We start from the raw sequence: 26,403 nt of genomic DNA, 5'->3' as shown, positions 1-26,403 counted from the left end.
GGTTCGTTGGACTAATTAATTATATTTGGAAAATAAATAAAAAATTGTGAAATATAATGATATGCGTTCAACAAGGTAGCCCAATAACCCAAACGACGTAACAGGCAATGCCCCTGACACCCCCGAAGAAGAAAAAAACACCAACTTATAAGTTTATGTTAGGCTACTCAGTCAGGCGCTCGCTCACTCAGTACGCGCTGAAGGCTCGTTGCAAAATGGCCAATGCGTTTAACAGACCAGAAATAGAAGATCCTCCAATAACCAACAGGTCTGGTGTTTGGGTGCACTTTGGATTCCCTTAAGTGAGTGAGCGCCTTTATGGGCCTTTTACACAGGACGCGGTATGCGTGGCGCTGCGCTATAAAACCCATTCATCTCAATGGCTTGCTCCGCGCAAGGACGTTTTGTTGCTGCGTCGACCAAAAGCGCAAGCGCAGCGGTACGCATCATTTGCGTGCTTGCGCGCACGCCGCGGTCAAAGTTCAAAATAGTTCAACTTTTGCCGCTGCGCTCTGTGACGATTACCAGCGCGACCAATAGGATCCAAAACAAGCACGGAAATCAAAATGAATGAACGGCTAGTACAGTACTGTGTGTGTCAGAATTTCCTGAGCTGTACGATACAAGTTTGAGGTAGTATAGGGACATCGTCAGGAAAGCTGTGTCATGTAGACATATCTCCATTCAAGGAACAACAGACTATGATAGAGCTCCCGCTAAAAGTTTTTAAAACTCCGCCTACGCCATAGCGCAGCGCAAATCGCGTTGTATCTGAAGGGCAACGCTGAACCCAGCGGCAAGCGCCGCGCTTACCGCGTCCTGTGTGAAAGGCCCACTCTGTAGTGGAAAACTTAGGTTTTAAGAACATGCTTAATGTAATTGAGCCCCGTTACAATATTCCATCACGAGCCCATTTCAGACAGACCGTAATTCCTGCTTTGTTCCAAAAAACATAAGCCCTATAGAGAACCAAATGAGTAAAAACACACTCAATATAAAGAGTTATAGAGTTCCATATAAAAAGTTACATCTTTGTATTTGTTCATAACTACTTGTGACGAGTGGGGCGGGGCCGAGGGACATGGGAGCGAGGCCGGGGGAGTGATTGGAGATGAACTACACCTGTTCGTCCCACCGGTCTCGAGGCCCATGGAGGAGATGGAAGGATATAAAACTGGAGCGACGACAGTGAAGGACGAGAGAGGACCAGGCCTGGGCTTTTAGTTGTGTTTTGGTTTTTATTTTATGCGCACCAGTCGTCCGTGAGGGGCTGGATGCGCTGTTTTGTGTTTATTTTGTTATTAAAATGTTTTTGATTGTCCGCCGGTTCCCGCCTCCTTCTTCCGGATGAATATGAAGGTTGATATCGTTACAGTGGTGCCGAAGCCCGGGAGAAGGAGGGACGCGCTGCTGAAGATCCCTCGCCGCTGTGGTGAATCCGCGGTGCCATCGAGCTGGCGAGGAGTGTGCCGCCATGGACGCTCGAGGCGGTGGACTGGAGCGAGTTGCCGGGGACGGGCGAGCTCGCTACCGGCCGCCCACGATGTGGAGAGACGGCTGCCGTCCGTGAGGGAGCGGAGGAGTCGGCGCCGTTCGCCAGGTGGCCGGAGCCTGCTGCCTCCGCCGGAACGGGGAGGAGCAGGGAACGGGGGACTCCTGCCGGCTGCCCAAAACCGGAGGAGCCGTCGCCGTCCACCGGGCGGCGGAGGAGTGTCGTGCCGTCCGCCGAGGGCCGTCCAGTGCCACCGCCAGGCACCGCGGAGGAGATCACCCAGCTGGTGGAGGGCCGAGCAGCGGTGCGTCTGGGAACCGGAATTTCTTTTTTTTTTTTCCTCTCTCCCCTCTCTCGTCTCTGTCGCTCCTCCTTCCATCTCCTTTTCTCTCGCCTCGCCTGTCCTACCCCCAGGTTCCCGCAGGTCCCCGGGAGCGGCCCCCCCGGAGGGAGGGGGGGGGGGGGAGTAGAGCGCAGTCTCGGGAGTACCCCCCGGCCTGCGAGGGGCGATGGGGGTATGTGACGAGTGGGGCGGGGCCGAGGGACATGGGAGCGAGGCCGGGGGAGTGATTGGAGATGAACTACACCTGTTCGTCCCACCGGTCTCGAGGCCCATGGAGGAGATGGAAGGATATAAAACTGGAGCGACGACAGTGAAGGACGAGAGAGGACCAGGCCTGGGCTTTTAGTTGTGTTTTGGTTTTTATTTTATGCGCACCAGTCGTCCGTGAGGGGCTGGTGCGCTGTTTTGTGTTTATTTTGTTATTAAAATGTTTTTGATTGTCCGCCGGTTCCCGCCTCCTTCTTCCGGATGAATATGAAGGTTGATATCGTTACACTACTACAATAATATAACATTTTCATTTTTTTTATAAGTAGCTGTTTTTGTTTTATACAGTATGCTGCTAAGAAAACACTATAAAAGATGGGTAAAGAATAGCTCCATCATTGTTCAATGTAAAAAAAAAAAACATACTTTGTTAGTTTTAATAAATAAAACATTTTTTAAAAATCAAGGAAATTTATCTGCCAATTTTTTCTTTTTGCTGTATCTAAAACGTATCGAACTGTACCGAACCGAACTGTGACACCAGTGTATCGTATCGAACCGAACCGTGAATTTTGTGAACCGTTACACCCCTAATATATATATATATATATATATATATATATATGATTGTAGGTTCACACGCAGTGCCTCTGCAGTCTTGTAGTCCTCTGTAACGGCATCCAGAATAGATAAACTTTTATATGAATAATAAAATTGGTATATAGGCTCATTTTAAATGTTTAGTAGTTTGGGAGTATTATCAAGCTTACTCTATGACATGGATCAATCTCTTGCATTTTTTTCCTGTGGAAAGAACTTAAAATAAAAGTGTGACTAGTTGACTAGAAAAAAACTTTAGTTGGGGACAGCTTGGCACGAGGAACCGATCCATTTTTAAAATAAAATGCAATGACATTACAAATGATTGCAAATCATGTCACTTATTGCATTGCAAGAGAGTCAAATGTTTTTATTTTATATGTTTACTTTTTTTATATATGGGGTGCTAGCCCCTAGCGCCGCCCAGTAAAGACTATTATAGTGACATACAGGAGTCATAAACTAGGCATCAGGCGGGAATGAAGTCGACCGGAAGTTGAAGTCGGCTGCGTGCTGCCATCTTGTAGCAGAACTTCACTTGCGTTAGCATCCCATTGACTCCCATTTTGGCGTCACTTTGACAGCGAATAACTTTACATCTGAGGCATTTAAAGACTCCATTTGTCCATTATTTATTTCTAAAGATACACAACAATGTATAAAGGGCTCCATTATCTTCTATGTTACATTATGGCCCCGTTTTTGTAAAAATAGGCTAACGATTGCGTCATAACCACGCGACTCTCTGTCGCACAGTAGAGAAATTACCGTACAGACCGGAGGAGAAGCTCGCAGGCAATCGAGGAGACGTCAAGAGAGAAGCCCATAGATACAAGCCCTGGCGTTACTTTTTAAAATACTAAAAAAAATAATTAATCAGAATACTTACTCCTGCTCACTCACGCCAAAGAACTCCCCGCTCTAGCTCGCCGTCTCTGCAAGATTAACGATGGCAGTTTGCACGCACAGCTACTAGAAGATTTACATCTGTCAGACAGGTTGCTGACGTCATCAAGCTTAGTTTGAGTCTGCGCGTCAGAAACGGAAGTGCTAAAAATCGCTAAAAATGGGCTTCACTTGTCTCAATTGAGTTCCAATGGGGTCGCTGTGTCCATTTCTTTTACTGTCTATGCTAGGCATGCATGTGCTTAGGCGCTGCCATTCTCAGTGCCATCAAAATAAAAGTCCTGCCTCGAATCGTAACGGCCAAATAGGAAAACTTATCGCCCGATGCCGATATTTGAAAAATTAATTAGTCATTAAAGCCACAGTCCTGTTTATCTTTTGAAATTAAATAATTAATTTAGTCTTTTTTCAACCAACATGCTTTCAATTTAACTGAGATGCTTTAGACGAAATTGCAGATTCAATTTCTGGTACAACCACAGCTCAGATGATGCCCCTTGAGCCTCCGTTGTTGGGGGCGGTAGGTACATTTTTGGTAAAGTAAGGCACTTGGCTATATGTGTTATATGTGAAGAGGCACTCAAGTAATCTGAACAAACAAACGCAGAGTTCAGGGAATGAGAACACAGCAGGGGAAACAGTTCAAAACAAAAGTTCAAAACACAAGCGTGTTTAGCAAGAATCAAGAGGATAGAAGAGGCTGGCAGAGTGTTGTTGCATGTATATGTATAGGCATATGTGTGTTTACGTGTGTGTGTGCACTAGAGACTTGCGTGGGAGATTAATAGAAGTGAGAGGTGTGAGACATGTAGGACAAGCTTTGGCAGAGTTGGCCGCTGAATTAACCTGTCTGTCACTATTAATCGCTGCTCTGCTTTCTCCCGCACTTCATTCCCTGGAACTTAATGCCTTCTGCTCGAACCTAATCAAGTCCTTCTGATACAATGTTTGACAGGTATTTTCCTCAAATTGCTACTTGCTTTTCCCTAACGTCTTTGTACCTTCTGCCACTTTTAGACGTAAATACAGCCTGACATTAGTGGCAATGCTCCATTTCCTGTCAAACAGCCAATGGGATGTTGTGTTTTCACTGGCATTTGATGTAATTATATACTTTAAGAAATCCAACCTGCAAAAGTTATTCTAACAAATGTAAATAAAGTAACTTGAACAAAGATTTTTTTAGTAGGAGGATTTTTTAGTTTTAGAAGTCACAGTATTTTGTGTGAATCGAAAAAATAATTTGCTAAACGTTTAACAAATAAATTTTATTGGCCTTACTTCTTCAAATGTTGTCTGAATGTTGTCATTTCTTCTGCTGAACATAAAAGAACATATTTTGAAGAATGTTGGTAACCAAATGGTGAAAAATATTATGGAAGGACCATAAACTATTTTGTTACCAAGATTCTACAAAATATCTGAATTAAAATGTTCTATCATTTAATCACCCTCATGAACAAAATCAATAAAGTTGTTTGGAACCCCAGCATTCTTCAAAATATATTATTTTTTAACAATGTCACACTGAAGAAATAAGGTCAAACAATAACCATCAGAATGGATAAATAATTACAGATTTAAAATTTTTGGGAGAATTTTCACTTTAAATAAGCTTCTCTTCACTCAGTTAACATTTGTTCTTGAAAGAGTGAAGCAATTCTGAGATTCTTAAATGAAGCTAGGTTCTACAAACCATTTTTTGTATGGTAATTATTTGCTTCTTAAAATAAGTATCACTGCACAAAATACCCTTTCCACCCACCAGGACACCATTTTATGGATCACAGGGAATCCCTAAGAATTGCAGAAGGCCACTGTGTATTGTTTTTCTATTAAGCTTTCCAGAAATGTGTTATTCATGTAAGGAGGTGATAGTGACAGCACACAGTGTGGAACACAATGCCACGGGATCTCCAGCGACGAGGAATTACTGCCTCTGACACACACACACACACACACACACACACACAGACACACACACACACACACACACACACACTCTCACACACACTTTGTTTATACAAATGAGGACAATCCCAAAAACATATTTTGACAGATTCTTTTTTTTGTCAGCTAACATTTGGGTACAAATATGGCAGATAAGTAGGCACACACACACACTTCATGCGCTGCTGCCAAACTCCAATCGCTCTCCACTGGGCTTCAACAACAATTATTGGTGCCAGACGTTGTCTAGACAAATAGTTTAACCAATAAACGAAAATTTATTATTTACTCACCCTGATGTCATTCCAAACCAGTATGCTGTTATTTTGGTCCATCAAAAAACAAACAAACAAACAAAAAAACCTAAAAGAATCATTCCTGAAAAATCTTCATGCAGCTATTTTGATGTTTTTTTATACAAACAGCAGATAATAGAGCACATCCCTCATATAAAATCTGACCCACTGGAATAAAGACAAACTTCTTTATTAAAGTGCGGCTTCACGATTTATATGAAATCAAAATTGCAATATGGCTTAGTGGGATTATCAAATTTTAAAAGGTGAAGGCATCATTAAATTTAAAGTGCCCATGCAGTGTGTACATTTTAGTGAATATAAACAGCTTTAAGTGAATATTAACATCCTGCAAAGTTTTAAATCTGAAAGTGAAGCTCTCACTCCAAAAGGTAAACCCTTTGAAGGGATTAGGGCATAGGGATGAGCCCTTCCAACAACACGTTGTCATGGGACGTACTCATTGTCGAAATCATACTCTAGATTTAATACTGTCACAAGGAATTGTTTTTGATGTTGTTGAAATTATGCAGCCAAGTGATGATTAGGGCTGTGACAGTTTCCGTGACCACCACGATTGTCAACTGCCACCGGCGGTAGTGCACATGATGTCACGCACTAATACAATGTTTTATATAAAAGTGTAAGAACAGAAATCGTTGCAAATTGTTTTATTTAGACTTTAAGTCTATGGTAATTCACAAATGACCTCAAACACAATACACAGCGTTTCCTTTGGATTGGCAGGTTTGAGTGTGGGAAAATACAGTTTATGCATTCAGCAAATAAATTTTGTGTTGGGCGATAGGCCGCCGACTTTGTGCATGCAACTGAAGAGCATGCACTGTGAGCACAGGACCATTTCCGTGCTCACTTGATTCGTGTCTGGCGCTGAAGTGAAGTGGAGCACCCATCTGAAACATCTTTATATATGTATCAACACAGCACCACCGGCGGTTATTTGGTCCATTACCACTGCGGTGGTAAAAATCTGCCACCGTCACAGCCCTAGCGATGATATCTCAGATCTAGTCTTATGCAAACTTCATATAGCTAAAACTGTAAGTTCTAATCCTTGTTACAAGTATCATAGAACCATCACTTCTACCAGAAAAGACTGCTTTATAAGTAATTTTCCTGATTTATCTCAGTTATGGACAGAATTTCTAGGCGCAGCCAGGGGCCGGAGGGGGTCAGGTTAGGTGACAACACGATTTCGTCTCTGCTCTTTGCGGATGATGTTGTCGTGTTGGCCTCATCAAGCCAGGACCTTCAGCATGCACTGGGACGGTTTGCAGCCGAGTGTGAAGCGGCTGGGATGAGAATCAGCACCTCCAAATCCGAGGCCATGGTCCTCAGTCGGAAAAGGGTGGCTTGCCCACTTCAGGTTGGTGGAGAGTTCCTGCCTCAAGTGGAGGAGTTTAAGTATCTTGGGGTCTTGTTCACGAGTGAGGGAAGGATGGAACGGGAGATTGACAGACGGATCGGTGCAGCTTCTGCAGTAATGCGGTCGATGTACCGGTCTGTCGTGGTGAAGAAAGAGCTGAGCCGCAAGTCGAAGCTCTCGATTTACCGGTCAATCTACGTTCCTACTCTCACCTATGGTCATGAGCTTTGGGTCATGACCGAAAGGACAAGATCCCGGATACAGGCGGCCGAAATGAGCTTTCTCCGCAGGGTGGCTGGGCGATCCCTTAGAGATAGGGTGAGAAGCTCAGTCACCCGGGAGGAGCTCAGAGTAGAGCCGCTGCTCCTCCACATCGAGAGGGGTCAGCTGAGGTGGCTCGGGCATCTGTTCCGGATGCCTCCTGGACGCCTTCCCGGGAAGGTGTTCCGGGCGCGTCCCACTGGGAGGAGACCCCGGGGAAGACCTAGGACACGCTGGAGAGACTATGTCTCCCGGCTGGCCTGGGAACGCCTCGGTGTCCCCCCAGAAGAGCTGGAGGAAGTGTCTAGGGAGAGGGAAGTCTGGGGTTCTCTGCTTAGACTGCTGCCCCCGCGACCCGGCCCCGGATAAGCGGAAGAAGATGGATGGATGGATGGATGGATATCTCAGTTCCTCAGCATATCCAATAGCTAACTTGATGATGTAACAGAAACTATGGACTCTCTCTTTTCTAGCATTTTAGATATGGTTGCTTTTTTATGCTTCAGAAAGTTAAGGAAAACAGCCTGACACTGTGGTATAATGAGCACACTCGCACCCTAAAGAGAGCAGCCTGGAAAATGGAGCGCAGCTGGAGGAAAACAAAAATAGATGTATTTCATATTGCTTGGCGGGAATGTACCCTATCCTACAAAAAAGCATTAAAACTAGATCTGATTACTTTTAATCTCTTGTAGAAGACAACAAACATAACCCAGGAATAATGACTTTATTAACTACTTTACTTCCAAGATCGATACTATTAGAGATAGAATTCAGATCCTCTGAGAAACAATTCCAAACATTCTCTACTATAGGAGAGAAATAATTGTATAACTTGTTAAATCATCTAAACCAACATGTATGTTAGACCATATTTCATCTAAACCACGTAAAGAGGTTCTTCCAGAAGTCATAGATCCTCTTCTGACTAATATTAATTCATCATTGTCAATAGGATATGTCCCCAAACCTTCAAATTGGCTGTTATTAAGCCTCTCATAAAAAAAAAACACAACTTGACCCCAAAGAACTAGTTAATTACAGACTCAAATCTCCCTTTTCTGTCCAAGATACTAGAAAAGGTAGTATGCTCACAGTTATATTCCTTCTTAGAGAAAAATGGTATTTGTGAGGATTTCCAGTCAGGATTTAGACTGTATCATAGTACTGAGACTGCTCTAATTAGAGTTACAAATTACTTGCTCTTATCATCTGATGTGGTTGTATCTCTATCAGTGCCATTGGATCTTAACACTGCATTCGACACTACTGACCACAACATTCTTTTGAATAGACTAGAAAACTTTGTTGGCATTAGTGGAAGTTATTTAGCATGGTTCAAATTGTACTTATCGGACCGCCATCAATTAATTGCAGTGAATGAAGAGGTATCATATCAATCACAAGTACAGAATGGAGTACCTCAAGGCTCAGTACTAGGGCCGTTACTTTTCACACTTTACATGTAACACCTGGGAGATATAATCAGAAAACACAGTGTTAGCTTTCACTGTTACAGTATGTTGATAATACTCAGCTCTATATAGTAATCGCTCGGATTACAAAAGGGATAAACCACCCTTTACAATCCGATCGAAATTTTAGTCGGATCGAGCCGATTTGACGTGTTTACATGTGACATTTTTATTCTGATTGTGCTTCTAGTCCTATTACGATCGGATTAGAAGGGTCCATGTAAACGCAGCCATTGAAACAGTTGGTTCTTGTAAAGAGAAAAGCATAAATACTCTTAAAAGTAACTAACAAATCAAATATTTTATAGTTCTCGCATGCCTCATTACCAAACCACACTGACATGAGGTTTGACATGTCTAACAACCCCATATTTTTTGATTCAGAAGTTTTGAAATACACAAGTCATACGGACTACTCTTATGTTTTTTTCATAATCATAGTTATCACTATAAACTGTCATCAGATGGAAAAGAGCAGCATAATGATACTTCAAAATTTATTGTTTTATGCTGCATGAAAAATAAGAGCATATGAGTTCGAAGGGCCAGTAAATAATGGCAGAATTTGGATACCTTTAATGCCCACATTCTGTTAAAACTGGCATAAAGTGATTTGCCTACTTGGACATTTCTGAGGTCTTCAGAGCGGATGGAGCCGTCCTTATGTGAAGTCCTCAGGGACCCAGGTTGAGCAGGTTAATGTTTCACACAGAAACACACACACATACAGAATTGGATTGTAAGCTTTATTCAGTGGCAGTGTTCAGTGGGTTGTCGCCACCCCCGCACGCTCTCTGATAGACAAATAACATAATCAATCCTCAGTAGGTGAGAGAGATTAAATATGATTTCAGTAATGAGATCCCTTTGAAACTGTCAAAGAGAGGCTGTTTCATTCGAGGAATTATCACCTGGTCGCACCATTTACGTAGACATGTCCCCTACAAATGAGCACTCACCAATTAGTGCATTTTAAAGACCAGAAGTGAGGGAGAAACTCATTCTTATCTTTCTAAAGGACTAAAGTGTTTTGGTCCTCAGTCCTCACCTAGCAACAGAGTGTCAAGCATAAAATACAGATTTTATTTTCCACTGTCTGTCTAAATGGTTTATTTAGCTCACGTGTACATTTAGGTGCTGCAGCATTCACAATATATTTTGGGTTTGCAGTAAACATCATTAAAGAAAGCACTGAACACTCTTTCAAATGAACAAATATTCAGTCCAGTAGTTTTCTGCAGGAAATGCACATGGAATTTAAAACAGACAGGCAGCAATACCATCTGATGTGAACATCAACACATGAGATAGTTTGACAGAACACAAGCACACACAAATCCAATCCCTTTCCCAATCTTTTGTTGTCTGTAAAATGGCTGTTGGAGTCAAACAAATCAAAATGTAACCAGACTGCATCAAAACAGCTATGCAAAAAACAGGCTGTCTTAAAACTTGGCATGCTACATAGATAGACGGCATTTGTGGGCATCACAAAAGAGTTTTAAAACAGCCAAAATGTACAATACTAATGCTCACTCTCATACTAACAATAATACTAGTGCTATGGTAACACTTTACTAATCACGCTGACACCAACACATGCATACAAATACTATTACTAACAGCATACTAATACCCACTTTTCCTCAATGTAATGCTAATACTCTATTAATATTAATACTGTCTGTAAAAAGGCTGTTGAAGTCAAAGAGATCAAAGTGTGACCAGACTGCATGAAATAACCACACAAGACAGGATAAACACGGTCGCCGTGATTTTGCCAAGTAAGACATGTTCCTGGATCAACATCTTCTGATGATCCTGAATCAACATTATTGTCCAAAAATATAGACTTAACCCAATCCCTAAACCTAACACTACACATAATTTATTCCTAAAATCAGTGGGAAATGCTAGCTGATTAAAAAGGGTGTAGAAGCACCTAACCCTGATTGTAAGCCTAAAACAGATATTTTCTGAAAAGTTATATCTCAATTCTGATTGGTTAATTGGAATGTTGTTCCAGGATCAACAAGGATCCAGGAACATGTTGTACTTGATGAAATCACGTTCGCCGGATAAACACAGTCCGTGTCTCAAAACATAGTGTGCTGCCAAGCAAGACACAATTTGAGAGCATCACAAGATGCTTAATAAGTTTAAGTTTAAGTTAATAAGACCGCAAGAATTATACTAATGTTCAAGTTTATTCTAACACTAGTACTATGGTAACAGTCTACTAATAATCCTTACAGCACTGGTAGCTTCTGATACTCATCTTAAAACTAATGATGTTACTAAAACGAATACAAAACTAATAGCAGTTCCAAAGATCTTATTAACATTGACGTATACTAGTGATACGGATACTTGTGTATATGCTAATATTGTTGTTATACACACACTAAAACTATTGCTATTTCTAATAGAATTTGGAATACTTAGTGTATTCTCACACTAATACTAATAATAGTAAGCTTTTTCTGTTGGCAAAGGGGCTGTTAAAGTCAAAGATCAAAATGTGACCAGACTGCATAAAACAGCTAACGTTACGCAAGGCAGGATAAATAGAGGCTGTTTAAATAACTAGTGTGCTGCCTAGCTAGACAGCATTTAATAAGTTTTAAGACACAGCCAGGATGTACAATACATACTCATACTAATGCTCACACTGATACTAACACTATTAATAATGCTCATGATAATACTAGATATATTACTAGAACTACTATCAGAACTAAATTGTCTTACGAATTTATATAACCAATAGCAGTATGCTCCTATACTAATATAGCCTACTATGGCTATTATTCATGCAAATAGAAATACTAAATGTATGCTCATACTATACTATTACTATGGTTATTACTAATACTCACACTACTGCTGATACTAATGTGATTCCCTGTGCATATGCAGTTATTTAAGCACGCATGTTAACATAAGCTGAGGAGTTAAAGTTGCTCTACCTGTCGTCGCTCTGCCAGTCCCCGAGCAACAGGTCTCGGAACCGGTACCGCGGCGGCAGCGGCAGAACCTCCTTCTCCAGCTCCACCATAGTCACTCAGCAGAGCGCACGAACCGACACGGCGTGGAAATGCAAACGCGTCCGTCCTCGTTTATCCGTCCGCCGCGATTGTTTCAGGTCGCTCAAGTATAGAAATTGTTGTCATCACTCAGGAACGAGGGACACGGGTCTAGATCCAGTATCACAGCAGCGACTGAGCAACTGGTGCCTCGAGCTCAGCAGCTGAGACGAGACACGGCGCGTGCCTGGACATCCCGTCCATTGCTGACACAAGCGGTTTCAGTTACTGCTGCAGTGCATTATTTCACAATTGTCCAGTATTGATTAAGACATGCACTATTTTGAGGGGTGGGAGTGTTCATTTTTTATAGTAGGCTACATCTAGTTCTTGCAACCAGTCATTTCGTCTCCTGCATTGTTGAAAGACGCATGAGAAAAGTCAACTACGCTTTTTGCCTGATATATGTCAGTCAAAAAAGCATGCAGGTGATGAGAAACCTCATTTTTTATCACTGCCATAAACGATCCATTTCACAAGACATTGGCTTTAACAAGTAGCCTATAGTGCAGTGAAATGCACACTCAAACTGGAGAATGGGTCTGCATAAGCTGCTTGATGTGTGCAGAAAGTAAAGCATGACACCTGTTGCGGTGTTTGACATATTTGATCTGCATACATATGCCTTTTAGCATAATAATGTAAGTATAACCAAAGAAATTGTGTTGTCACATTGGATTTCAACCCTGGAACATTACCCAGCCCTCAGTGCAGCTCTGATGCTGTCAATAATAGCGGGTGTTTTTGAGCGCTCTGCCTCCTAGCGGCTGCCTGCGGGACAAGACCAATAAATCAATCGTGTTTATTAGCTCCTGAAAGGTTTAATATAGGCCTGGCCTACCCTCAATCTCAACTTTTAAAGGTTTTGATGGGCTTTTACAGGCACATCTGTTCAGTTGTGGCCTTAGAGAGATCATCATCGAACACAGTAAAAAAAAAACATTCAGGGAAAGAGCTAAGGGGATGTTATCAGATAAAACCATGGTAGTTAACATTAACATTTAAAATGTTGGAGCATTTTTTAATACTCCCATTCATTAAGGATGCATGAAATTGATCAAAAGTGACAGTAAAGACAAATAGATTGTTACAAAAGATTTATATTTTAATGCTGTTATTTTTAACTGTCTGTTCATTACAAAATGCCAGAAAAAAGAGCAAAGGGTTTCATTGATAATAATAAAAAAAGCTTCATCAGATCAATATATTAGAATGATTTCTAAAGGATCACATGACTCTGAAGACTGGAGTAATGATGCTGACAACTCAGCTTTACATCTTAATATTTTAAAATGTATTCAAATAGAATACAGTTAATTTAAATTGTATATATATATATATATATATATATATATATATATATATATATATATATATAAAATATTACTGTTTGTACTCTATTTTTTACCAAATAAATGCAAATTTGGTGAGCATTAGACACGTCTTTCAAAAACCTTCAAATTTAATGACCCAGACATTTGAATGGTAAGCGAATGTATGTCTATATTATTACTTTAAAATCTATCATGGGTTAAAATGTCCAAAATCCAATGATTGTATTCATGGTTGAACAAATTAGACTTGATTGGCATAGTGAATGACAAAGAATACAATTTCCTTTAGTTAAGTTAATTTAAACATCCATGCCGCCACTTGCCATTATATTAAAAACATAAAGGTGCAATAAAAAAATGTAAAAAATGCTATTCAAAAAATGTTTTCTAACATATTACATTACTGTAAATTTCACTAAATTTGGTGAAAGAATGTAGCAATTTGCCATCAAAATGCAAAGAGGATTTTATTTACAAAACAGCGATATTACACATATTATATGTTAAAATGTTAGTATATAAAAAAAAGAAGAAAAAAAAGAAACAAACATCCATAAAAAACAGCAAGTCTTTTTCAGTGCTCTTCATCTTCCTCAGGTAGGATGCTCAGCTGATGTCGATGTTGACGGATTGTAGTGCCTCTACAGCCCAGCTGGGGTACTGCTCAACGGATGCGAACATCCGCTTCATAAACGCTTTCACAAACTCAGGAAACCTCTGCTCTATGATGCTCTGACGCACTGACCGCATGAGGGCAAGCTGAGGAACCATACGGCGAGGACAGGAAGACAATTATAAACAACATTTCTAAACACTGGATTCAAAGCACGTGGTGGATATAGTCACCTGGTAAGAGATGTTATGGATGGTGATGTGATGCAAGGCTGCGGTGTCGCTCTTGAACAGCGCGTGAAGGTAAGCCCGACTGTGTCTGTCAGTGTCAAGACAAAGAAAAAAGAAACACAATAGGTTTATGGGATAAGAGGAGATTTAAAATGAATGATGAATTATTGTTTTAAGCACAGCGGGCAGCTGAACAGCAGCACACTGAAGCAGACAGATGTACCTCCTGCAGGTGGGACACTGGCAGTCAGGATCAATCGGCTGAAAGTCTTTAGCATACTGCTTCTGTTTGAGCTGCAGAGACCCCCAGGGAACTAAAGCCGAGCCAAATCTCTGAAACAAGCACACAGCCTCATTAACAATGGCAAAATAAAAGATTACTAGAAGCATCACTGGTTTAATTCTAGCTTCTATTACAATATTTCACAATATTACTGTATTTTGATCAACTAAATGCAGCCTTGGTGAGCATTAGAGACTACTTTGAATGGTACATCTAATAGAAAAGGGATGTCAATGGAAATCCATCACTTACTGCTGTTCGAGTCGGGAAAACACAGTCGAACATATCACAGCCCAAGGCAACACAGACCACCAGGTCTAGTGCATAGCTAAAACACATAAACAGGCTTAACACTTGCGAATAAAAAAAAAAAAAGCAGTTTCGGAGGAAGTGGGGCTCACCCGACTCCCATGAGGTAGCGGGGCTTTTCTCTGGGGAGGTGGTCTGTGCTCAGAGTCACCATCTTCCAGAAGTCATCCTTTTCCTCTCCCCCACTCAAACCTCCAACGGCGAAGCCTGGCACGTCACGCTTGGTCATTTCTGAGGGAAGAACTACATTTGTGAGAACGTAGTATGACGTAGTATGGAACGTAGAATGTGTATGGAGAACGGACTTCATACAGCCACTAAGCAAAATCACTGTGACACCTGCTGGTTAAAAGTCATTACCTGGAACCTGAAACTTTTGAAAGGTAGTGCGTTTTATTAGAATTTTAATAGGATTTTACACTGCTAATGCAATATTGGCACATCATAACAGACACACATTTGATGTGCAGCTTACCATCCAAACAGGCCTTGCGCAGTTTGGCATCAAGCCCCCCTTGAATAATGGCGAAGAGGTTCTGTCGATCTGGATTCTTATTGGCTGCGATGCAGCGGTCCAGCCAGCGCACAGAGCGGTGCATGGCCTCCTCCACCCGCGGCCCTTTCACCGTACTGCTCACCACGTCATCCAGCTGCATCATGATGTCTGAACCTGCACACAATGCAGAGTCGCAACGGTTTCAATGCATCTGTTGAATGCTCATGTTAAGAGATCTGTACGTTCCTTCATACCCAGGCTGTTCTGTATGGCGATGGACTGCTCAGGTGTGAGCAGGATTTCCTTTCCATCATAAGGGGAACGGAACTTGACTCCCTCCTCCGTCACCTCCGACAGCTCCACTAGAGACACCATCTGAAACCCTCCACTGTCCTATTTAAACAAACACAGGGGAAACACAGAAATTGGGGATTTCGATGAGCAAGACCAAATTCATTCATAGTGCAAGTGATTTTTAACCAGTGGGCCTCAGCAAACGTATAGAGGGTCTGAAGGATGATTTGTAAATACTCAAAGAAATTAAGTTATTAATATAAAAAAAATAAATGTTTAAAAACACACAAATCGATTCAAAGTGTAAAGTGCAATCATCTCCTCTATAAATGTTGTTTATCTTGAAGAACTTGAAGTTCTTGAAACCCCTTCACAAAATGAACAGTGCTGGGCTCATTACTTACAAACTGTAGTCTGTTTCTGATTACAGATTACCTACAAGTAACCTAGGAACCTGATCTAGTAGATTGCATAATTTAGGTACTTTTTTTTTATTTTTTACTTTTGACAATTTGTTTCAATGAGAATATTTTGAACAGTGTTGATATAAAAATACAAAGAGAAATAAAATATATATTCCCTTCTTTACTATGAAAAACATGAAGTGCATTAAACATCAGGGTTTTACCAAACTGGGGTTTGTGAGTTGTTGAAAAATTATTAATTGACTGGTAAAACTGTAAACCTAAAATAAAAAGTACATAAAAAAAAAAAAAAACCATTTGAACACTTTTATTTCATCAGTGTGACTATTAACATCAGAGAACAGTGAACATTCAAATTTGTTGTTAAATTATTGTAATAGTGACTTAAAATCTATTTTAAGTAATATTTACTATTCAAATAGTATTATTAGGGCTGCAACTAACGATTATTTTGATAATCGATTAATCTGTCGATTATTTTTACGATTAATCGATTTATGTACTTATATTTTAGTTTTTTCCATTTTTCCCCCAAAGTAAATTATTAATAAAGGGTCTTTATCATTCAGCATAGATTTTTAAGAGATTTTAATAATTTTGCATTGTCATATCCTCATCACAAATATACCTGGAGTTGTTTTATTATGTGTTAGTGATCCCTTGTCAAACTCTTCTGCAATCAAAACACTGACCCATACTCTAGCAAATTTCACAAGGAGATTTCAAATAATGTTTTCACCATGGCAGTCCTTAGAGCTCCTAAAGTAGTTTAACATCCCGAACAAAGCTTAAGGAATCTTTCAGAACATTTTTTCACGAAGAATAAGGATAAAACAGAATAAGATTGCAGTGCGTTGTATTTTATTATTTACTGGGAAACAGCTTTATAGCTTATGCTGTGAAATTGTAAACAATCCTTCGAATAAAGTGCCAATGGCATGAAACCTGAATGGAACTCACAATTTAAAGTAAAATCCATCAGAAGGTTGTCCAGAAAAAACGGACACACAAAAAACCTGCTGTGTGAAAAACAGCAGTGAATAGTTAGAAATAAAAGTGCATTTCAAATATCTTTAAACATTTACCTCTCTCATTCAGTCATAATTAGGCTGCACGACTGAATTATGAACTGGTAAATGACAAACTGATCACAGAACATGTTTGTAAAGCTTTAAATGTTAATTGTTAAAAAGCAATGTTATCAGCTTTTACAACTAAACATTTGCAAACAACATTGTACTGGAGAATCTGCACAAATAAAAGGCTTAGGGGCCGTTCACATATCGCGCCTAAAAACGCGTGGAAAACGCATAGACTGTGCGCACCGCTTTCTCCTCCTTTCCAAAGCGCTCGTGCAGAAGCGCCCCTGAGGCGTCTGCCTTTGCTAAGCAACCATGACGTGCTCTCTCCTTGAAGACGCGGAAATTTCAGCAAAGGATAAATGGATTTGCAGCTCTAAAAATCGCTTGCAGTAGCTCTGCTACTAAATTTATTTCAAAATGGGAATCCATATACAGCTATGATCAACTCGATGCGGTGCGGACGCGCCTGGAAAAACGGGTGCGTCGCGACCGCGTCGCTTCCATTATGAGCGCGCATACTGCGCGCCTACATTGGAAATAACGAACATGAGCGCGCAAAAGACGCGATATGTGAACGGTCCCTTAAACAGTTCAGTAGGCTAGTGCAGAGTTTACAGGTTAATCTTCTTTTTTGAAGGCTCAAAATAAAGTACTTCCACATCCTGCTGAATGCTGCAGAGTCGCCGTTCGGGAAGCACGTGACATAAAACGAGGCCAGCTATTGGCTATTCGCTACTTCTCCTGTTGTACTGGCTGAGTAAATACTCCGGTGGCTCATTACTGCCACACTTTGGTCACCGCAGATTTGAAATATGCACGAAATAAGCCGCTTACGGCAAATAAATTATTTAGCAACGAATCGATGACTAAATTAGTTGACAACTATTTTAATAATCGATTTTAATCGATTAAATCGATTCGTTGTTTCAGCTCTAAGTATTATATATATATATATATATATATATATATATATATATATATATATATATAAGTTCAAAAAATGTGTGAATAAAATGTAATCATGCAATATACTGTATAAAAAATATCTGATTATATGCATTTGAAAATGTCATCTAATTATAATCATTTTATTATTGGAATCTGATTATCAATGTTTCTGATCATAAAAAATATATAATAAAAATAAAAAGTGTTTGAAAACTAGTGTTTACTAGAAAAAAAAAATAAAAAAATTAATATTATATATATATATATTATTATTTTATTGAAACTGTTGGCGTAACAAATAAATAAATAAATATTAGTAGTTGTAGTAGTATGTAAATATGAGACTTCAAGTGGACAGACTGGTGTTTCATGCTGGCTTGATAATATTTACAATAAAAACAGATAATATGTATATTTTTAAGACTTTAACGTTACTCATTTCCATAACTTGTCCAATCTGCTCTATCCATCAAACGGACACTCTGCAAAATCTGTAGAAGAAGAACGCGAAATACACACATAATGGTATCCTACATTTGACTATTACTACTTCTGGTGTTTGGGTGTAGTCTGAGAAGAAGAAACAGAAGGAGAATGAGATTTACCGTTAAGAGATTTCTATTCCACTTCATGAATCCATGCAGTCCATTGGCTTTCTCTATTAACTCGGGACCCTGTTAGGACACGATAACAGTCAAGTAAGTTGTGCATTGATGAAACACTTTGACAATGTAAAGCGTTCCATCGCTCATACCGGCCTCATGCCCAGATGATAAGTGTTTCCCAGACATATCTGACAATCCAGATCCTCCAGCTGGTCCACGGTGATGCCTTTCAGGGTACCCTGCGTGCCCACGGGCATGAACACCGGGGTGAGGACAGCACAATGCGGGAGAGTAAGAGTGCAGGCTCTCGCCTTACTCACGGGACACTCCGCCACGATACGAAGAGCGAGAGGAGCAGCAGAGGACACAGCCTTCATTGATGCCATACTGTCTTCACACTCATGTGTGCTGCTGGGTATGGGCGCAGCCATTTTGAATAAAGAAGTCCGATTCACTTGGGAGTCACTCATTTGAATCGGATCTTTTTGATGAATCGGATGAACTAATACAAAAACCGCTCAGGGGTGCGTTTCCCAAGCAACTATATGGTTCGTAGAGTTCAACTGAACTGACAACCATAGTTAGCTAACGATGCTTTTGGAAAACGCAACCTTGAACAGTACACGAATCGGACTGAATCGATCCAAACGGTTCTCCGAGTCTCTAAATCACTGAACAGTATACCATCGTGCCTGATGCCTTCAACTCATAGATTTCAAATTTATAATTTGTAAGTATCAGATATTAGGGTTTCAAATGGTTAGTTAGTCAGTTTTATAAATTGAATCGTGCAAGAAATGACCACAACACGCAGTTAATCAAATTTTATTAATAATAAAAAATGGTAAATGCGTTATAAACAGAATATGTTCTTACCACTGATCTATAATAGAGAACCGATTCGCGGAAATGAGTCGGACTTTCCGACACAAGCGACGACTCAAGAGTCTCAGTATGTCTGACACCATTTTATCGTTCTAATCGAGAACAATAATAATGTTGCATGATTCTGCTTAAATATCGCATTTTTTACTAGTCGATATAACAAACTGGAGAGCCCAAACAATGTTTTAATAATGCTCTAATACTTAGAAAATTATGATTAAAATTTATTAAATTGAAATACGTTTAATTTATTCATGTTTTTCCTGTAGTAATTATACATGCGTATTATTATTATTAAAATCAGAATTATAATTTGTATTGTATATCCCTACGTTCAAGTGTTCTCGTTGAAATTAAATTGACACGTGAACCGTCCAATGGAACCGTTTGCAGCAGAAACGAAGATCGAGCCAATCAAAAGACAGAACACACCAGGAAGCGCTCTGTCGGACCAATCGGCTTTCACGACATAAGGAAGAGAGACCCTCACCGGTGGAGGTCGGATGTCGCCTGACCGGATGATAGCAAGAAGTTTTGTTTTATGAGTTTACGAATGGTTGATCCTCAGATCAGTGCACGGATCTTAACGAATACGCGGCATCTGTCCGTCAGCGAGTGTTTGATCAGTTATTTGTCTCAGACAGACTGATCTGGAAGGGTTTGAAGGGTGGAAACTGAGCATTTGAAAGTAACCCGAGCGCCCTGCTGCCGCAAGCCCGTTCCTGCGCGCGGAGAGACGGTCAGAAACCATGGGCAACCGGGGGATGGAGGACTTGATCCCCCTGATCAATAAACTCCAAGATGCTTTCAGTTCCATTGGCCAAAGTTGTAACTTGGATTTGCCGCAGATCGCCGTGGTCGGAGGACAGAGCGCCGGAAAAAGCTCGGTGCTGGAGAATTTCGTCGGGAGGTTGGTTACTATGTTTGATCATTTCACTTCGATCGCGTGCAAAAGCTCAACTCGCTGTAGTTATGTTTTTCTAACTTAATAAGACGACAAACGTCTCATTTGTTACTTTCCAGCAGCGTTTTTTATACTCGCTGCTCGATCGAGTCACTCGTTTGGGTTGTCATTCACAAACGGGAGTTACGCAGTTAACGTAAGCCGCCTCTCGCCGTCACTCATTGAGCCGAAATGGGCGTAAAGTGAGAGCGCAGCGCAAAATGGGGAAGTTGGCGGAACACACACACACACACACACACTGATTAAGTTATAGCCGTAGTGTCCTTGGGAGTTGTATTGTGCCATATAGGGGAATCAAAACCTCTAAGATATTAATTTGCTGTGCTTAAGGCGTTGAAGTCATTTCCTCGTTCAAACAGCGAATACACTGACACTTAGTTCCCTGTCTGGACGTTGACGTTATGCTTTTTGTGTACATGTCCTTATAGAAAATTCTGGCATGCAGGTGGTAATAGCACTGTAGTTTAATATATAACGTGGTACTAAATGACACCGGTATCGCGATATTTGCATAATCCTCAAATGAGCCTAATGGAACACCCTGCCGTGGTAGATGTATAAAAACGTAGTTCCTATTTATGATTACTTTAATAAGAATTAAGCACATTTACCCCCAAGCTGTAATTACTAAAACATCAGAATGTTTACATCTGAAAACATTTAAAATAGGTTCCTCCTGGTACACTTCTGTGTTTTCTTTGTTTGTCTGTTAAAATCAGAACAATTTTGAAGCAGTACAATCACATATACATATTTTGCAATTTAAATAAAATGTAAGCATTAATTTCATATTTGCACTAATAGGAATTATTATTATTATTATTATTATTATTATTATTATTATTAATAATTCATGTAAAATATTGAAACCGTCCTAAATAGCCAACATATATTATGACTGTAATGCATGGTAATGTTCACTTTCGAAGGTTATTTAATTAGATTATCATTAGATTATCATTATTGTAATACACTTCTATTTTTTCTACTTTAATCCAAATAATTTGTAGTCTGTACAACCACATATACATACTTTGCGATTTAAATAAAATATAAATATTTCCACATTAAAGTAACGAAATTATTCTCATAGAAATAAAAATAAAAGTGTTTAAAAATAATTTATATATATATAAATCCTTTAGAATCAAACATTGCATTGATTGCAATAATGCATTACAGTCTCTCTCTATAACTGATTATAATATCCTGAATAGGAATGGTTCGTTCCTGCCTACATAGTATAATACTTTAGATTTATAAAAGGAATACATACTGTTATTCTTAATGAGATAATATCTGCACATTTCAAATCAGTAATACTCAGTACTGTACACAAGTACTTATCTTCTGAAAAAGATGTTAAATGAACTGTATTCTGTATACAGGTGACCTTGAGTTTTGTGTGCCGCAGGTCGCTGTAACCACCTGTTTTGCAGTAATCATAGGTCAGTGCCACACCTGTGTCACACGCAGCAGACTCCAGCACTGACAGGCCTCTCATGCTTGGACAGATGATGTTTGTTACTGTCAGTTTTACTTTGTCATCAGATAAGTTTGTGATCTGTACCTTCCTGCATTCATTTCCTCACCACAGTCTCCTCGATGCGGCTGCTCTGTCTCAGGTCCAGTTTGAATGAATTTTGTCGGACTGAGTGGCTGAAATGTAGTTTTCATTTCCCATGGATGGATGCGGAGGTTCATCTCTGGAGAGCTTGTGAATGCATGTATTCATTTTCATCAGTGAAGTTGATTAGTCATGTTGTTGACCAGAGCATGTCTCCATTTTAAGATTATTGACATAAAAATTATTCTGTTTGCCGTTCTGAAATCTTCCGATAGTCTTGTTGATGGATTCTTTTTTTTTTAATGAATTTTGGGTTGATTTCATTTCGGAAATTGCAATGGCAAAAATGCAGTAATTAGTAAATGCTGTCAAGCCAATTCAGGTCCGTTTTTTTTAGCTCAAAATGCAGAACACATGATAAAAGCAGGTTTTGTGTGATATTCTTGCGAAATAAGCTACAGTCTTGTTCTTTCTCAATGGTAGTACTTCTGTCTAATATTTCTGTGGTAATTTGTTGTTTCATATGGCAGTGTAAGGTGGTGTGGTTAAACCCACAAGCCTTCACTTTCACTGAGGGTGAAGTTTTGTTATAGTTTCCAATATTATTATTAATATTCCTCTCATTTCATAAGTTTCATAAGCCTGAGTCATCTCCTCAGAGTTGTATATTTCTGTAGAAACCAATAGTGGCCTTAATTTTTTGGAATTACATTTGAATTTTGGAATTTTTTTAGAATATGAAAATAAAATGTACTTGGAACGCGTCAGGTTCACTATGGACCCTTTTCACTGACTTGAAGCATTTCAAGTTCCTAACATTGTATTGTGTGTGTGTGTGTGTGTGTTTTTTTTTTTTTTTTTTTGAATCCACCATTCTTTGTCTTAATTTCCTTGGAATTAAATGACAGAAAATGGCTGATGGAGTGACAGCAAATTCGACAACTTTCCCTCTCTGACCAACATAATCAATCACTCTACCCCCTCCCTCCTCTCTCTCTCTCTCTCTCTCTCTCTCTCTCTCTCTCTCTCTCTCTCTCTCTCTCTCTCTCTCTCTCTCTCTCTCTCTCTCTCTCTCTCTCTATATATATATATATATATATATATATATATATATATATATATTTTACCAACTCAGAAATAATCACTGTCTTTGAATTGTCTGACAGGTTGACTGCCATGTCTTTGGAGGACAGGTTTCAAACTAAATGGATGAAGTCGCTAACAGAATCTTTAAAAAGACTTGTTGAGCTTTAAGCCTCGTACACATCAGGACGATTATCGTGCGCCCTTATGGCTGATGTTCTTTGACATGTCTTTTGTGTTCATTCCCAAGCGATTTTCACTGGCGATGAGCCGATTGAATGTGCAAATTGACTCCCTGACATAAGATAGCTTTCATTTCTAATGAAGAATAGAAATACCCCGGTACACCTCAAATCCGATAATGATGGTGAGAACAAGCCTTTAGGCTACGTTTACACAACAGCGATGTAGTCAAAAACTGAAAAGTTTTTCCCTTGCGTAAAAAAAGAAAAAAAAAAGTTTACACGTATATACATCATTTTCAAAACGATTCATGTTTACAAATGGCTAAAAATGCTGTATTTTTTATGCCAGGCCAGTAGTTGAGGCTGTCACATTGTTAGTAAACAGTACCTGTAGGAAAGCGAAAAATTACCGTATTTTCTGGACTATAAGTCGCACTTTTTTTCATAGTTTGGCTGGTCCTGCGACTTATAGTCAGGTGCGACTTATTTAGCAAAATTTATTTGACATGAACCAAGAGAAAGCTCTATTCTGCTCAGTGCTCCTGTAGTCTACACAGAAAACAGAGCGCCCTTCGTGGCTGTAGACGGTAGTGTTTTCTCTTGGTTCTTGGTTCTAAATAAATGCGACTTAGTCCAGTGCGACTTATATGTTTTTTTCCTCATCATGACGTATTTTTGGACTGATGCGACTTATACTCAGTATCAGGACTTATAGTCCGAAAAATACGGTATATGTTGTATATGATGTCTCTCCGCTGTTGGTTGTAATATTGATGGAGTGAAACCACACATTGCTGAAGAAGCATTAGCAAACTCTTGAGCAGCAACAACAGTACCATGTACTCCACCATTGTTGTGTATGTTTGTTCACGCTTGCCTTTAAAATCGCCACATACTTCGCATATCAACATACCGTCACCATTTTCAAAGATTCCTGGATTGGGTGTTTACACAGAAACGATAATCATTCTTTAAATGTGCGTCACACCCACAAGATTGTGTAGGATACATGTCCTGAAAGTCTTTCCATTTACATCCACTGTTCAGAGGTTCTTATGGCCATGGAGAACCTGGAAATACCAGGGAATTTTAACAACGTTTTCCTTGACCAAAATTTAGCAAATTTTTAAATGATTAGTCGGGCAGTCTCACAAATGATTAATTAGTGAAATCTGTCTGAAATATAAAGATTTTTGAAATACTCTCCAACCAAAGAAAACTGATGAAAATGTATAAAAATTATAATTTTAAATACTAACGCTGTTTTTCTTTTACATTTTAATCAGGGCATTATTTGACCCATTTTTAACCGTTTTCTTTTTGGGAACTTCCCGGTAAGGGAGATTTGATTTTTTTTTTTACGTGTGTGTGTGTGTGACTGTGGTTGTTTTGATGGAGGCAGGGCAGGGTCACCTGACACCTGTCTGCTCATCAGGAATTTCTGGAAGCTCTCATTTCTAATCACAGACTTTATCAAGCATTCCAGAGTTCATCTATTTCACCTAAAAGCCTATTGTGTTTTAAATGATGTTTGCATTGCTCTCGTAGGTATGTGCTAGTGCTGCTGTGAGAGTTAAGTAAACTTAATTGGTCGTTGTTTATGAGTCTTTAGTTGTAAGACTATAAGGCTCAGAGGAACAGTTTCCTGGAAGAGGCTGTGTCTCACAGGTCATGTTATTTGAAATCACTCGCTCCAGTTTATTGAGTTTACTTAAAGTGTGGGCTTTTACATGTATTTAACTTAGTTTACTTGCAGTAGAAGCACGGCTCTCTGAAAAACAGTTTTTTTTGGTTTTTAAACCATGTTTCTGATTTTATCATACTGTGACTCAGCACTTGCCTTCTCATGACTCAACAATAAGGATTGCAGTTACCATTTCTGGTCAAAATTCCAGTGACTCACAAAAATCTATGACATTTATTATATAGCTAGCTATTTAATGGTTATAGTTCAGGATGCATGATATTTTTGGACTGATGTTGGAATCGGCCAATAATGGCTTTAAATATAAATATCGGCATAGGCACAATATGAAAAACTATGCCGATGTGTCTTGCCGATAAGAAGAATACGTCATCTCACATGTGCTCAGGGAGTCCTAGTGATTAGATTACGTTAGCATTGTGGCTCATTCTTGAATCAAATTATTGTCTGAATGATGATTAGATTCCCTGTTTTGGATCACTGCATTTAATCTGTGAAAGCACGTACAAAATGACACGTTCGGTCATGGTGTATGATAGAGTCGACAGTAAAAGCACATCCCGCGGCAGCAGTATCGCATCAGGGTTAGGCTGCCTCTGCTGTTACTGCACGTGCTAGTGACTGTTGACTTTCGGCTGACTGTTGACATAGATTCTCAAATTAAATGTGGAGATCCAATCCTTGAGGCAAATGTTTGCTTCAAGAATGATCAAACTGCTGACATGATCTTATTGCTAACATACCTTGCACACATGTGAGTTACCTTTAAAGATCAGATAATATCATGCATCCCTATATCAGAAGTTTTATTCCATCCTTCAGACATTCTATAACTGACTGTGTTTTCATTCAATTTGTATCATAAAATCACTTTGAGATGCACATGATATAACGTATTGGCCCAGTAAGGCAAGTGATAGTTCTGTTCTGTCAGCTCGAAACTCTCTCACACCAGCCCCACACAGAGTCTACTGAATGTGTAGAGAGGAAGAGAGATCTCGTATGGGAACCATATTTGAATAAATAGCCACTGGAGCACAGATGACATGTTCTGATAAACAGTGGCTGTTCAAATATAATGATAAAAACCGCAGTGATACCTTAGTGCTTTAGCATTCTCTCTGTCCTTCTGTCAGGCCTTTAACCACCATACTAACATTTAGACAGCTGGGAATTAACAAACAAAAGCACTATTCATCTCACGGACACAATCAGACCTCAGTAAACATTAGTAAGTTACACATATTAATTAGCCCAATCCACGTCACATCTGCCGTTATACAACATGCCAAGTATAACGAGACCAACGTTGCGGTTCTTGGTCAAATTTCATCCTGCCGAACTGGGTTTTCAAGATATTTCTCCAGCGCTGGTGGTTAGATCCAATCGCAG

General features: G+C 39.6%; 3 protein-coding genes across 9 annotated transcripts in view; 1 reads left to right on the top strand and 2 right to left on the bottom strand.

The window, feature by feature from the left end:
- The window catches only part of LOC132151733 (potassium channel subfamily T member 2-like), an 89,174-nt gene extending 76,900 nt beyond the window's left edge, over positions 1 to 12,274 (bottom strand). For both annotated transcript variants that reach the window (XM_059560066.1, XM_059560076.1), the window contains exon 1: positions 11,887 to 12,274. In XM_059560066.1, the coding sequence (XP_059416049.1) occupies positions 11,887 to 11,975 (89 nt within the window). In that variant the 5' untranslated portion in view covers positions 11,976 to 12,274. The remainder of the gene's footprint in view (positions 1 to 11,886) is intronic.
- A 1,601-nt stretch (positions 12,275 to 13,875) lies between these two features.
- LOC132124282 (queuine tRNA-ribosyltransferase catalytic subunit 1) lies at positions 13,876 to 19,173 on the bottom strand. Its single transcript, XM_059535275.1, has 9 exons — positions 18,772 to 19,173; positions 18,623 to 18,691; positions 15,523 to 15,661; positions 15,248 to 15,442; positions 14,865 to 15,003; positions 14,716 to 14,791; positions 14,404 to 14,513; positions 14,184 to 14,268; positions 13,876 to 14,096 (listed from the first exon to the last, which is right to left on the bottom strand). The coding sequence occupies exons 1-9, from the start codon at positions 19,090 to 19,092 to the stop codon at positions 13,944 to 13,946; spliced, it is 1,287 nt and encodes a 428-aa protein (XP_059391258.1). The 5' UTR covers positions 19,093 to 19,173; the 3' UTR covers positions 13,876 to 13,943.
- Positions 19,174 to 19,970: 797 nt separating this feature from the next.
- Positions 19,971 to 26,403, top strand: part of LOC132151677 (dynamin-2) — a 47,650-nt gene continuing 41,217 nt past the window's right edge. For all 6 annotated transcript variants that reach the window (XM_059560006.1, XM_059559986.1, XM_059560013.1 and 3 more), the window contains exon 1: positions 19,971 to 20,417. In XM_059560006.1, coding sequence (XP_059415989.1) covers positions 20,257 to 20,417 — 161 coding nt within the window. In that variant the 5' untranslated portion in view covers positions 19,971 to 20,256. The remainder of the gene's footprint in view (positions 20,418 to 26,403) is intronic.

This window comes from Carassius carassius, chromosome 1 (assembly GCF_963082965.1).
Source record: "Carassius carassius chromosome 1, fCarCar2.1, whole genome shotgun sequence".
Lineage (NCBI taxonomy): Eukaryota > Metazoa > Chordata > Actinopteri > Cypriniformes > Cyprinidae > Carassius > Carassius carassius.
The sequence above is the reverse complement of the archived record's forward strand: the minus strand, read 5'-3'. Positions and strand labels throughout refer to the sequence as shown.